This window comes from Rattus norvegicus, chromosome 3 (assembly GCF_036323735.1).
Source record: "Rattus norvegicus strain BN/NHsdMcwi chromosome 3, GRCr8, whole genome shotgun sequence".
NCBI lineage: Eukaryota > Metazoa > Chordata > Mammalia > Rodentia > Muridae > Rattus > Rattus norvegicus.
The window spans coordinates 36797822-36812870 of NC_086021.1; the positions used below are offsets into that span (position 1 = coordinate 36797822).

The 15049-nt window shown below is 46.5% G+C and overlaps 1 protein-coding gene across 14 annotated transcripts in view; it reads right to left on the reverse strand.

Moving 5' to 3' along the window:
- Nucleotides 1–15049, reverse strand: part of Garnl3 (GTPase activating Rap/RanGAP domain-like 3) — a 143624-nt gene that overhangs the window by 111434 nt on the left and 17141 nt on the right. For 10 of the 14 annotated variants that reach the window (XR_010064757.1, XR_010064759.1, XR_010064758.1 and 7 more), the window contains exon 2: nt 9250–9420. Coding sequence is in view for 8 of the 14 variants with exons in the window: in XM_039106188.2 (XP_038962116.1) it covers nt 9250–9420 (171 nt within the window). In the remaining 6 variants the exon portion in view is untranslated. Of the gene's footprint in view, nt 1–9245; nt 9421–15049 lie in introns of those variants that run through there. The other 4 variants (XM_063284848.1, XM_039106201.2, XM_039106197.2 and 1 more) reach the window with 4 other exon arrangements.

The window sequence follows — 15049 nt, forward strand, 5'->3', positions numbered from 1 at the left end:
TGAATGTCCCTTACCAGCTACTTCAAAAGGCTCTCCTTACCCACACTCTGCCCCAAGGGTCTCTATTCTTCCTGTTAAACAGGTTTTCTCTATATCAAGTTGAAATACATGCAGCTTAATTTCCGCCAGCTGGTCCTAAATCTACACCCTTTCATTTTTCCTAAACTTCCTCGCCATCACTGACGCCCCCGGCCACCTGTCTAGTCTGGCTCTGCTCCCCTCTCCTCCAGCCCTCCAGCCACACAGCCTTCCTCTCTTTCTTCAACTTGCTGAGTTTCTTCTTGCCTTAGGGCCTACGGTGTCCTCTCCAAACTTTGCCTTTTCTGTACCCCCTTTCCCTACGCTAGAAATTACACAGAGAGATTTGATTAGCATTTGTCTCTCCACCAGAATTCTATCTTGTTGCTTCTGTTCAAGACTGAATCCTTAGCATTTGACATAAACCTGGAAAATTGTCCCTTCATAGGGTTTTGTTTTGTTTGCCTGTTTGTTTTAATAATGGTTGGGTGGGTCAATGAATGCATGGGTACATGCAGGTCAGTCCTTTGGGGTCACACAAAACAAATTAAGGTCACTTCTATGACAATCTTTCACATACACACACAGGCACACACAAGAGTTCCCATGCCCTGGAGGTTTCTCCTGCATGGGAGGTTGGGAGTAACACTGGAGACAGGTCAGTCACACTGCAGAAATGACTAAGTTTGGGACAGGACAAACACACAGACCATTTTAGAGTCCTCTCTAGGGTCAGGCTCAGAGAGCCCACCCCTGTGCTCATGACTCCCACAGATTGCTAAAGTGAGCTGAGTTACACAGTGCAGACATGAAATTTGTTTTTTAATCAGACATAAAAATATTATAAGTGCCTCAGGTTAATCAAAACAAAACATTTCATATGCTAATACCAGACCAGTAGTGTGACTGAACAAAGAAAATGCAGTGTGAGCTACCACAATGGCCAAATATCCCTTCGCCAAGCTGGTGTTGTGGCCGGCAGCTTTCCTAAAAGGCACTGCACCTGAGGCTGACACACTACAAACCCAGTGACCTGCAACCATCAAAATGAACCCGACTGATCTGCTTCATAATCCTGTGCTTTTTCTGGGCAGTGGTGGCACACACTTTAGTTTCAGCGCTCGGGAGGCAGAAGGAGGTGGAGCTCTGAGTTCAAGGCCAGCTTGGTCTACAGAGCAAGTTCCAGGACAGCCAGGGCCACACAGAAACCCTGACTTGGGGGTGGGGGGTGGTTCTTGGGTTTCATGCAGATAAATTATAGCTTAATGAAAACTCCAAAGCCATGTGAACAAAATTAGGAAACAAGACTTAGATGAACTAATACCTATACATTTAGAGAAGTTATATACTCATAAAAGTTGCCTGATGGGGTTGGGGATTTAGCTCAGCGGTAGAGCACTTGCCTAGCAAGCGCAAGGCCCTGGGTTCGGTCCCCAGCTCCGGAAAAAAAAAAAAAAAAGTTGCCTGATAATTACTTAATCTGTCTAGTCCACAAGTAACTCATGCCATGACCCTTGGCAAGAAACAGCCCCTTCACAGGCTTCAGTAGTGACAACAGGATTTGATCAATGAACTAATTCAACAAGTGCTGATCACAGTACATCCTGTTGAATTTGATGAGAAGAGGCATATGAAATGACTTATGGTGGTGTCATGGTTTGTGGAAAATGTAGGAGAAAGCTAAAATTTACACACACACACACACACACACACACACACACACACACACACACACACAATCACTTTGGAAAAGTACCTAGATGTCAGGGAGGAAAATTTTCTTCCTCACTCCTTATGCCTTACTTATTCCTTCCTTACTCCTTACTACCTGATGCCTGCAAATTGAACTGTCTAAAGACAGAGTAACAGGATTAGAAGAGGCAAGCACAGCCATTTTTAATTTTATACAAAGGAGACTTGAAAGGAAGGAAAGGAAGAAAGACCAAAGAAACAATTAGATCTGGGGACCTATTATCACTTTTAACATAGTGTGGTGAGGAGAAGAGAGAGGGGAGGAGGGAGAGAGAGATTTGAAACTCCCAAGGTGGATGTGTAGAAAAGTGATGGTGGGCAGGGCTCTTTAGTGAGGCTTGTTTATTCCTCAGATGCCTTCATTTTCCATTTGAAGGCAGCTGTTCTCTTGGTTTGGGAGAGGAGGGGCAGTTTCACAGTGGGAGATGAGGCCCTGCTTTCCGTAGAGACAGGGAGAGCCTCCTGCCTTTGTTTTTTCTCAGTTACTTTCACCTCAAAATATTTCTTATGCCAAAGTGGCATATTGTGCTTCCTTAGTCGTCAATACCAATATGTCAAAAGTGTAGTCAATACCAATATGTCAAAAGCATAGTCTTAAAACATAGTTTGTTGAACTGATATGAACCTTGCCTTGAGTAACCGAGGAGAGAGATGGCCCTGGACTACCTTTTAAAATGATTTTGGTGTGGTACTTTGAGTGTGTGCACTGGGTTAGATCTACTCCATGAGGATCTACGCTCAGATGCCCTCCAGGCACACCCAGACTACACTGTGGGGGAAGCAGCCCTTCCTTGGTGCTTTTACAGATCACATTATGAGCCTAAATTGCTTTCCATAACACTTGCTTTCTAGGCTGCTCTGACTCAGGGACTCTCCTAAGAAAACGAAACTAGGAAACTCACAGCACAGGGTGTTTGAGAGAAGAGAGGATGTTCTTCAGAGTAAACAGATAAATTGATCACACAGAAGATATGCAGGAGACAGAACTACTAGAACTAAGAACATGCATTACTCTAAGAGACTACAAGAAAAAGCCAGCCACTCCCTAAGGTCAAAGCAGGATTTACAGACATGAGTACTGTGAAGGGGAATTCTGGGTGGCACCACTGACATAAAAAGGCACACTACTATGTGATCAGTATTCACACTGTGTCCTTGTGATGTTCTGGTTCTGTACTGACGAGCACCCCAAGTGGGTTTCCGGTCCTTATGGAGTATAAAACTGGAAAGAGCGAGACTTGAATAGTCAAAGGTGTGCCGTTCTTAGCAGTGGCATAACCTCCTTAGGGAGGGACGGTAGCTTTTGGCGGTTATTCCTGCAGGGGCTGTGGAGCTCAATCCTGAGCTCTGGGCATCCAGAAAGGGGCCAGGCTGTCCTCGCAGAGAGCAAGGCCATCTTCTTGCCTGTTTTTAGGTCACACAAAGCAGCACAGGGTGAGTCCCCTCTGTGGGCTTCAGTCAGCATTGTCTTATACTCCATGCCAGTGACTGGCCTTCCCCCTTCAACTCAGGCTCCCTCCCTCCCTGGGTACTTCATCACCCCTGAGCCTGCACACGTGACCTCAGTGCTAATCTAACTCCTCACAGCAAAACCTAGCTCAGACCTTTCCATCTGCAAACTATAACTTTCAACTGCTAAACACAGTTCAACACATATCCTATCAGCCCCTCTGAACAATAGCACACCCTAAGTCAGACCCTGTCCTGGTCTCATGGGCCAGACTGCCACCTCTGTCCTGCCATCTGGGTCTCCTTTCCCATCAGTATCTAGTTAGTCCCCTCCACAGCATTGACTTCAAGACCATGTGATAGGATCTGTGTATATGGACTTTGTTCTTCAAAGCGGCAGGGCACACACCTTCAAATCTCAGCAACACACAGATGTAAACAGAAAAATCTCCCTTCTCCTGCCCCAATTTTCTCTGCTCACAGCAACATGAATGGCTTCTCATCTTATTGCCAGACATACTGCTGTCCATATTCACAAAGAAGAGTAATGCAAACCCACCTTCTTCTCCTTCCTTCTAATTTATCATGGCTGTGCGTTTGGGTATGTTTGAGAGGGGTGGTGTGTGGAGGCCAGATGAAACTTGGAAACTTGGTGGACTTGGTTTTCTCCTTCCATTTTTATATGGGTCCTGAGGATGGAATCCACATGCTGCAAGGCTTGCACAGAAAAAGCTTTACCTTCTGAGCAACTCCGCCTGTCCTCCCACCTCTTGTTCTGCATGTGCGGTGCATATACAAGTTCACATGTGTGTGTATGCATGCACACATGTGAGTACATTGTGTGGGCATGCCTGTGGAGGTCAGAGGTTGACATCAGGTATCTTCTTCAACCACTCTCCATATTATGTATCAAGGCAAGGTCAGTTGAACCCAGAGCTCACTGATTTGGCCATTTTAGCCAGTTTGCTCCAGGAATCTTCTGCCTCCATGAGTACGGGGATTATAGGCAAGCCACCATGCTTACCTCTGAACTACACTTGTGTGGCAAGGGCTTTACCCACTTAACCCTCTGCCAGCCCTCTCTTTCCTCCTTTTAGTACAAATGGGGGCACACTACCAACCAGCTTCTGCACTCACAGGTTCACATCTGTGGATTCAACCAAATGTGGGTTGAAAGTCTCTGCGTCCTCACCCTAAACTGTCTCAGCATCGGTAGTCAACACACACCGGCCCCTTTCTTGTTCGCTAAACAATACAGCACGTATTTACGTAGCACTACATAGGGTTTATGAGTGGTGTTGGGATGACATGATGAACAGGGGAGGAGGTATCTAACTTATAAGCAAACTCTGCCCATACATGCATGGATTTTGCTGTCTGCAGGAGCCCACATGTCCTAGGATGCGTCTCCCATGGAAAACAAGTCATAAGGGCACACACCACCCTCCTCACACCCTTGTTGCAGTTAGGCTTGGTGTACCTTGGTGGGTTTTGCTAATCCAGTAAGGCTCCTGCATTATTATGACTGTGCAGTACTCTACTGAATCCAAGTGTCCTATTTTCTCCAGCCACTACTCTGCTTACGTGGCTTCTGGTGGCTTCTGGTATTTCACTACTGCGGATGAGGCCTCAGCATACCCCTGTGGACCCCTGCGGTCCCTCCTAGTGTCTTGCCTTCCCTCTGTTATTCCACTGTGTCTCTTATTTCCTTCAGCACAGACCTGCACTGTTATGAAGCCCCTCAACTGGCCTCTTTGCTTCCTCTTAACTGTCACCTCACAAATATTAGTGGGTCCTTGCATGTTCAGGGCACTTCGGATAAGTCAAGTGAATAAGACACAGGAGAAAGCCACTTTGAAACCACCCTGGCCTTTCTCTTCTCCATGACTGCAGTCAGAAAGGGAGTGACAGGAGTCAGGCGGGTAGAAAAATGCAAATTTCCTTGTTGTCAGTGTTTTGTTGGCAAAAAATAGGCCAAGTTCTACAGCCAAACAGGCTCCTTCTGCTTCTCCTCAAGATCAGACTCTGATCAACCCTAGGGGAGAGATGCACATGTAGAGGGACAGATGGTTGCTCGGGTGGTGGCCAAGAGCGCTGTTGTCTCATGACTGCCAAGCTCCCACAGGGGACAGATAGACAGGCCTCTATACCAACCTCTAGCAGACTCAGGTGGGTTTTCCCAAATGGAAACAGGAGGCAAAGTACAAGTCCCACCACCAGCAGCAGATCCAAAGGAGGGTGGGACAACTCGAGGGCTCTCGTGGACTCTGTCTAGTCACTCAGTTTAGGGCCATCTCCTATATCCCCTTTCCCATAAAAACACAACAAGAAAGGGAATGGAATGTACCTAATTGTAAACCACTCTTATCACTCAGTACTGTGTTTTAAGACAAAGTGGCTTTTCATTAGGAACATGTGTGGTCTTTCAAAGCTTCTGAAAGCTATTTTTCAATGCCTACAATAAAAACAACATTGCTCAGTAGTATGTATCGGTAAATACATGGTAATTTCCTCAAAAGATCAAAGGTAAACTATCACTGAGTCCTGGGAGAGAAGTGAGTCTGAATTACGGACTTCTTGGAAGTGTGCCATTACCCCAGTGGGGAAGACGACCTGACAGACAAACAGAGGGCATCAAATCTAACTTCTTCCCTCCTGACTGACATACTTAGGAAACACAGCCCAGAATGGCCAGCCTTCTGACAGTTTCCTTTGTTGTCTCCCCATAGATTGAGCTATAACACCTCTGTGAAGAAATTTTACCTCATGGTCTGATTAGTCATAGATTAGAAAAGTGAAGAACCCTTCAGTCCCAGCATGCCTTGCTTCTCAGAGATGTGTCATGGCTTCTTGATCAACACAATCAACCAGTTCTCACTGCTAAGACTTTTGATGCACTTGTCACCTTCACCCAGATTCCCGGCTCCTACCTCTAGGTATTCTCAGTAAACAGATACCACGAGCTTTGTTTTTGATGAGACCTCCTCAGTTCTGTGTGTGGTGAGCTGTACTATGTCTCTTCAACCACTAGCTGCATCCTGTCCTCTTGCCTCCTGGCCACTCCTTTTCTTCTCCAAGGCTGCTCTGCTTACCAAGGCTATCACATTGACCCTTGATGAGGGACACTCCCTGGGAGACCAGGAAGAACCTGTGACCCAGGCTGGATAACTAGAGCCCTTCCCCAGAGTCTTCTAACTGGAGAGAAGTGTTGTCCCCTGAGTCACGAAGCTATAAAGATAATCTGGGCTGCCTGGGGTCACATGGCCTGTGTCAGGGGAGCACGAATGGGTAGAGGAGGCAGAGCTGGGGTGAGAGGTGGAGGCAGGGGTGTGAGAGTAAAGGAAAGCCATCCTGACAACAGCACTGCAGGCCTTGCATCTTGTCATGCCAGAAGCCAGACCCGCTGCTGTCACCAGCCTGGCTCTATGAAGCTTTCTACCCCCTTTCCTGCTTAAGCTAATCTGAGTTGAGTTTCTGTGACTTAAACTAGCTGACAGCCCCCTCAAGTCCATCTTTTACCAGCCGCCGACTTCCTCTTCGAACACTTGGGATGTGACTAGTACACACACACACACACACACACACACACACACACACACACACACCTTAAACAATCCCTTGCTCTCCTCTTGGCCCACGCAGAGCCTCACAGTGCTCCTAAAACTCAGTCACCATCTCCCAGTGAGTCTCTGCTCTGACTCTGCAGATTCCGATTATTTTTTGACAACTAAGCTAGCAGAACACGTCATTCCTCAAACACACTCCAATACCATCCTGCCCAAGCCTTGCCCATGCTGACCTTGCTCCTAGGACACCCCTATACAACTCTGTTTGTTTAAATCTACTGGAGAGAAAATGGGGGTCCCACTGCTTTTTAAGGTCCATTCTGCATTCCCAAGTCTTTTCTAAGTAGGCTCAGTCTATACATGCATGTAACCTCTTCAGCTTCATAGCACTCGCCTCACGCTCTTGCCTTGGCTGGATCTTAGGCTTTGTGTTGTCATGTCTCAGGGCCCTGAGGCCACAGTCAGAACTCTGAGGCTCAGCTCCTTGCTACCCATGCATACTGAGGTCCGTCCTAATTCCTCTAAAACACTTGTGAGGTCAATCCTTCCTAGAGGAATCCAGCCACCCTACTAGCAATGTGGTCCACCAGGTGGCAGCCAACATCTCACCTCCAAATAGGCCCTGCCCCTTACCATATAAGCCAGCCCTCCCTCCCTCACCTCTCACCCCTCACCCCTCACCCCCCAAGTCCTACCAGCTTGGGCAGCTATTTCATTTAGTTTTCTGACTGTCTAGCCGCCTTGACCCACCCCTTCATATGTTACTGCATGGTGCACTCTGGAACTTGTAGTCTACAAAGGAGGTCCTGCTTGCTAACCAACTCACCTGAGCTATTGCTAGACAGTCTGGGATCGCCTACAACCTGCATGCCAAATTCTATGCCCTTAAAGAACAAGGGGGGTAGGAGGCCAAGCCCTATTTCTTTGGACACTGTTGGTAGCTGAGGCCCTGGGTGAACTGTGTATTAAAGTACAACTTAATTCCACTTCAATAGAGGTGACAATGAATTTTCAATTGCTGAAGAGGCAAATTATGGGTGGTATGGGAGTGGCTTTGAATGGCAGTGGGGACTCAAACCAGTTTCCCTTTGGATACACTAGGAATTGGTGATCAGGAAGTTCTCTTTCCATATTGTCTTTCACATATCCTCTGAAATTCTCAAAGCTATCAATGGCTTCTACTGCCTAACAGTGGTTTAGAGTCCTCAGTGGGCAGAGAGGGCTTCAGGACTGATCTATGCCCACTTCATCATGGTGGTTACAGTTGTCTCAATGTTGGTCAGAGATGAGAAGCATCTGGAGCTTGTGACCAATTCTAGACATCAGAACTTTGGAGGGACAGTGGGGGCTTCTGTAGATTCTCCACAGGTGACTGTCTTGCACAGGCCAGGCAGACAATGGCTGATCTCCCACCTGTTGACAATGCTGGAACACACTCGCCTGGATGTTAGCCTTTCTATGCATTGGCCAATGTTCAAATTAGTCTCGGTGCTATCTCCCGCCTGACCGAGCTCTTCCCACAACGCTGAACTCATCCTTCCCCATCCCCCAACACTCACTTCCCCATTAACCTTTTCTCTGTTTCTCCCACAGCTTGCTCCTCTGGTTCCTTGGTTGTGTTGTGAGCTCCTTGGAGGCAGGCACCTGAAAATGGCTCCTTTCATCCCCTCCAGGTCCAGAGTCCCCGGGGGTGGATCTCAGACCTAAGTTGTTTCTTAGACTTCCTGGATGATTCTGAGCCAAGCCCTTCCACCTGCCTCTGACCGCCCTAACACACTAGGTACAGCAAACCTGACAATTACGTGTTGGACGGACCAAGCATCTCCTCTGTCTTGAAGCCAATCACATCGTTGTACCTCAATATTACTGATTCCCATGAAGAGCTAAGCTTTTCTTTCCTGTGATACCTTCATCTAACCTTCATTTTATCACATCCTAGGACAAAGGCCTTGGGTGCAGGAGCATACAGAAAGGTATGGGACAACCCCAAAGCACTGAAAAGTCTCCTGATGCATTAGGTACTTTACATTAGCATTAATATTTCTTCTGTGTTGAAGTTGTTTTCTTTTTTTTTCTTTCCACACACAATCTGATATTGATGGGAAGAGAAGAGAACCTCCCTTCTACACCAGGATGCTGCAGACACACAGAAACACTTCCTAAATAGTTACTGAATCAAGACAACCATGTCATGGCACTTTCCCTAGCCTGTCAGAACTCTCCTTAGCAACGACACATGTGAGTGACTATCTGCATAGGAGCTATAAGTCCCCTAAGGCAGAAACAGGGATGGCCACTCTCATCATGCATGATACAAGGCTTGGCTAAAGGAGATGCCCAGTGAATATTGCCGAATATGTAAGGAAGACATCTCAGAAGCAGAACATTCTCCCAAGGCCCCTCCCCCACGTAGAGAGACATTGAACAAGGGCCACAGCAAGACACTCCTCTTTTACTTACTTACAGGTTGACCTGGGACTCTAGTTCAGGATCCTTTGTTGGCCAAGTCTGAAGGGGCTGGATGCCGAAAGAGAGAGATGACTTCGCTTTCCAGAGGAGGGTTTGTGCCAGCTGACTCCCACAGGACCCCTTGGTCAGTGGATCCATCAGTGGGCCTGGAGGCTGAGGTGCTGTGCTGAGAGAAGGAGAGAGTTATGGTGCTGATTATCAGAGAAGAGGGTAGCCTCACCACAGCCCAAGGACAATGGCCTATTGGTTCAGGAGGACACTAAGGCACAGTAAACTCTCAGGTGCCAAGCAAGGCTACATCATGACCTGTTTGTAGTGTTTCTCAGCCAACTGTGTAAGGAGGAACTGCTTGGGATCAGTCCAAATCCCAACACACCCCTCAACTATGATCACATCAGCCATAAAGATAAGTCAAAAGGATCTTCCTATGATTTGGATATGATCTGAGTGTCCTTGAAGGGTTAGTACATTGAAATTTAATCCCTACTGTAAGTATTAAGAATTTAATCCCTGGGCTGGTGAGACCACTCAGCGGTTAAGAGCACTGACTGCTCTTCTAGAGGTGTTGAGTTCAAATCCCACCAACCACATGGTGGCTCACAGCCATCTGTATGGGATCCGATGCCTTCTTCTAATGTGTCTGAAGACAGCTACAGTGTACTCATATTTAAAAGAAAAAGTGAAGTGTCTTCTTTAAAAAAAAGAAAAAGAATTGAATCCCCACTATGAGACATTCTAATTATAGCATGCAAAGGCAGAACCTTTGGGAAGTGGTTAGGATTAGATGAGGTCACTGATGTTGGTTGGGCCCTCATAAGTGAATCCTGGTTGGCTTAGGAGAGCAAGCTCAGAGGTACGTATACACACACACACACACACACACACACACACAAACACACACACACACACCTTGCATAATCTCAGAATTCTTCCAGAAAGAAAAGTATCACCATGCAGTCCCCCTCCTAGACACCATGACCATGACAACTCATAAAAAAAAAATCTTTTAGTTGTGGCCGGCTTACAGTTTCAGAGGTTTAGTCCATTATCATCATGGCAGGAAGCATGGCAGCCTGCAGGCAGACATGGTGCTGGAGAAAGTGCTGAAAGTTCTACATCTTCAACTGAAGGCAGTAGAAGGGGATGGTGTTGCACACTGAGCAGAGTTTGAGCATAGGAGACCTCTAAGTCTGCCTCCACAGTAACACATTTCCTCCAACAAGGTCACACCTACTCCAATAAGGCCACACCTCCTAATAGTGCCACTCCCTATGGGCCAACCATTCAAACACATGAGTCTATGAGAGCCATACCTATTCAAACGCACGTTCAAACATCCACTCCCAAAGGCTTGTAGTCATAGCATAATGCAAAATGCATTTATTCCAACTTCAAAAAGTCCCCACAGTCTATCACAGTCTCAACAACGTTTAAGAATCTAAAGTTCAAAGTCTCTTCTGAGATTCATGCAATCTCTAAACTGTAATTCCGTATAAAGGAAAATCAAAAGGCAGATCATATACTTCTAACGTGCCGTGGCACAGAGCGTACGTTACCATTATAAATGGAAGCGCAGTAAGGAACTGGGGTAAATCTCCATGTCTGTGTCAAAGTGCTCTTCAGATCTCTAGCTCCTTTCCCCTTCATTGGCTGAACACAATTCTTTCTCTTGGGCTGTTTCCAATACCTGTCAGCCACTTTTTCCTACAGGTATACCAAGGCTCTGGCATCCTTAACCTCTTGGGGTCTCCAAGGTAATCCAGGTTTCCACACCTGGCCTCAGGGAACTTGAACTCAGAGATCTGCATGCCTCTGTCCCCCGAGAATGCTAGGGTTTTAAAGGCTCCTTCTACTGGGAGTAAAGTCACGTACCAGGTGACTCCCGGACCTAAACTTTTTTAAAATCCCCTTTCACAAGATGGAAGCTTAGCTGGGTGACATCTTGCCCTGAGGTAATTCCACTTAATATCTTTAATCTGTTTCTCTCCTTGAACGCAAAATTTGGCTCCATTCTGCTTCCTGATGCCCCTTTAATCCTTGAACCATACATTTTGTATTTTTCTCACTTAGTTTGCTAAAACATGTTACTATGGACAGAGTACACTCTAGGCTATTTTGGAATTTCCTTTGCCAATGCAGTTAATCAGGCTCTTCACTTTAGCTTCAGGAAAAACTTTTTGGATAAGGGCAAAAGCAGCCACAATCTTCATCAAAGTATCACAAGGATTATCTTTAGGCAACGTACTAAGTCCTTTCCTCTGAAACCTATTAAGCTACCTACACAGTTCTCAGAACCACTGTCTTTCATGCTCCCACTAGGATGGCCCATTAAGTCCCATGTAAAATATTCCATTACTTTCCCAATCCAAAGTTCACAAATCCACATTCCTCCAAACAAAAGCATGGTCAGGCCTGTGAGAGCAGTCCCTGGAACCAACTCCTGTCCTAGCATTTCCATTGTTGTGAAGACACACCATGGCCATGACAACTTTTAAAAAGAAAACATTTAACTGGGGATGGCTTACTGTTTCAGAAGTTTAGTCCATTATCATCATGGCAGGAAGCATGGCTGTGTGCAGACAGACATGGTGCTGGAGAAAGAGTTGAGACTTCTATATCTTAATCTGAAGGCAGCAGAAGGGGACTGTGTTCCACAGTGGGTGGAGTTTGAGCACAGGAGACCTCAAAGCCTGTTCCCACAGTGATGCACTTCCTTTAATAAGGCCTCACCTCCTAACAATGCCACCCCTATGGGTCAAGCATTCAAACACATGAGTCTATAAAAGTCATACCTATTCAAACCACCACAGATTGGAACTGAGAACCAAAATAAAGTCACCCAGCCAACAGTATTTTGTTATGGCAATGAACAATTTATATATAAAGATGCAGTGGATATTTTTTAAAAAATCGGGGTTGGGGATTTAGCTCAGTGGTAGAGCGCTTGCCTAGGAAGCGCAAGGCCCTGGGTTCGGTCCCCAGCTCCGGGAAAAAAAAAAAAAAAAGAGGGGTTGGGGATTTAGCTCAGTGGTAGCGCAAGGCCCTGGGTTCGGTCCCCAGCTCCGGAAAAAAAAAATAAAAAAAAAATAAAAATAAAAAAAAAATAAAAAATCACCAGCTAGCTGGGGTTGGGGATTTAGCTCAGTGGTAGAGCGCTTGCCTAGCAAGCACAAGGCCCTGGGTTCGGTCCCCAGCTCCGGAAAAAAAGAAAAAAAAATCACCAGCTAGGGGCTGGGGATTTAGCTCCATGGTAGAGCACTTACCTAGGAAGCGCAAGGCCCTGGGTTCGGTCCCCAGCTCCGAAAAAAAGAACCAAAAAAAAAAAAAAAATCACCAGCTCACTTATACAAGAGGCAGACCTGACTGAGCAAGAAAAGCTATGTGTAAATGCTTTGTGAGACTAGCAACGATGGGGACTGATGCCACCGCTCCCAGTGCCCAGTAGCACTCTTGGTTCATCTAATGTCAAGTTTAAAGAGCCTTGAGGGATAGAGAAATGGCTCAGTGGTTAAGAGCACTCACTACTCTTGCAGAGGACCTGGATTCTATTCCCAGCACCCACATGGTGGCTCACAACCATTTGTCACTTTAGAAAATCTAGTGCCCTCTTCTGAATCAGGCAAACAAATGGTGCATAGACAAATATTCAGGGAAGACATTTATATACATAAACTTAATGAATCTAAAAAGGTTTTAAAGCTGTGACTAGCCATCAAAGGGCTCAAGACTGACAACAGAACTAGAGACACAGCGAAGCGAAGCCCTCTTCAGGAGTAACAGCATCTAGTGTGCAAAGGGCACATGCCTGTCGATGTGACAACTGGACTGCACATAGGAATACTCACTAAGAAGGGCACTCCTGAGGTGTGCCTGTTCCTTTCCAGATAGCACACCGAGGGAGATGGGACAGACAGTTCTGGGAAGGAGGGGCTGGTCTGCTGGGAAAGCAGCAGCCATGGTCTCTCCAAGTGGAATGATTTCAATCAGTAGCATCTTGGCTCCCCTCAACCCCACGTGAAAGACAACTGAATCCAACTACTGGGCAATGGAAAAATAGAAAGAAGGAGCGAGAACACATCACTCAAATACCTTGAAGCTTTGTTCTGGGCCCATGGCCACTCATGTTTGGTTCAAAATAAACCATTTTCTTAATCTCTTTGAAAAAAGCAATATTTAATAGCATTTGGTCAAGAAGCACTTTTTAAACTGAATTTTTCTGGAAAGATTGTGACAAGGGAGCAGGCAGGAAGACTAGAGGGTCAGGGCAGTGTCACCTGTGAGGGGGTCTACATAGGGAGCTACATGCCTCTGGGTATTTGGAATCAGACAGGCATTGTCCATTCTGAGCTGCTCCAGAAGGTGCTAAGAAGGCCCCAGACTGAGATACGCTTTTTAAAAAAAGCCGTTCTATGCCTAATGCAGAAGGAATCCACATCTACCTGTGTCCCTCCTGTCCCTTAGACCATTCTCTTGCTAAGAGTCTCTGGTGTTCCTTCTTTGTAAGGGGTGACCCAGCTCTCCCCATCACCTTTTCTGGGTTAGAGAAGCTGCCTGCAGTACAACTGACCGACAAGTCCACTCGCCTCCCGTTTACCCCACAGTAGCTAAGCAGACTCAAAGGCTCACACCTCTCACCTGGGACAAAAGGTAAAGAGCTATCCTGGTACATGAACAGCTCTTGTGCATGTGTATGTGTGTGTGTGTGTGTGTGTGTGTATGTGTGTGTATGCATTTACATGTGTACAGGACTGTGTGGAGGTCAGAGGTTGACATCAGTTATCTTCCTCAGTTGCTCTATATCCCCCCTTTCAAGAGTATGAGTGATTTGCCTGCATGTATTTTTTGGGCACCATGTGTGTGACTGGTGACTGCATTTGTGAGCCACCATGTGCTAGATGCTGGGAACCAAACCCAGGTCCTCTGCAAAACCAGTAAACACTCTTAACTGCTGATCTATGTCTCCAGTCCCTACATTGTATGCTTCAAGACAGGGTCTCGTACTGAGACTGGAGCTCACTGAATGCCTACACTAGATGGCCAGGAAGACCCAAGGGTCCTCCCACTTCTGCCTCCCAGTGCTGGGATTACAGGCATGCACTGTAATGAATGCTGCAAATGTGAACTCGGGTCCTCATGCTTGTCCAGCCGGCCATTCTCTGAGCAGCCCTGCCTCCGAGGCTCAGTGCCACCGGAGTTTGTTGTTGCTCCAGCATTAAAACAATAACCAATAAACAAACAAACAGGCATAGCTTCAAAACAAGCAGCACTTTCTTTTCACATGAGATTTCTTTTGATTACGAAGATCAAACTTGCATGCAAAAGGCTGAGAACGGGGGCTGGGGATTTAGCTCAGTGGTAGAGCGCTTACCTAGGAAGCGCAAGGCCCTGGGTTCGGTCCCCAGCTCCGGGAAAAAAAAAAAAAAAAAAAAAAAAAGGCTGAGAACGTGCTCTCCAAGTCCAACAAGGGTTGGAGGAGCAGCAGGAAGCTGAGCGAGGCTTCACGTTCAAGCATAGTCCTATAAAGGGACAGCTGGCTAAAGCTGTGCTGCTCATCTTGGTGGCCACTTTGACCACATCTGGCTACTAAACAGTTGAAATGGAGACAGGCCAATGGGGGCTGCATTGAGTGCTTCTGGAAGACTTAGTACAACTGACACTCACCAAACATCTCACTGATAATTTCTTACACTGATTACATGTTGAGTTCTGTGTTACATATGCAGCCCTCTGTGTGGACATGTGCAGCCCAGAGGTTAACACTGGATGTCTGTTGCACTCTATTTTATGTTTTGAGA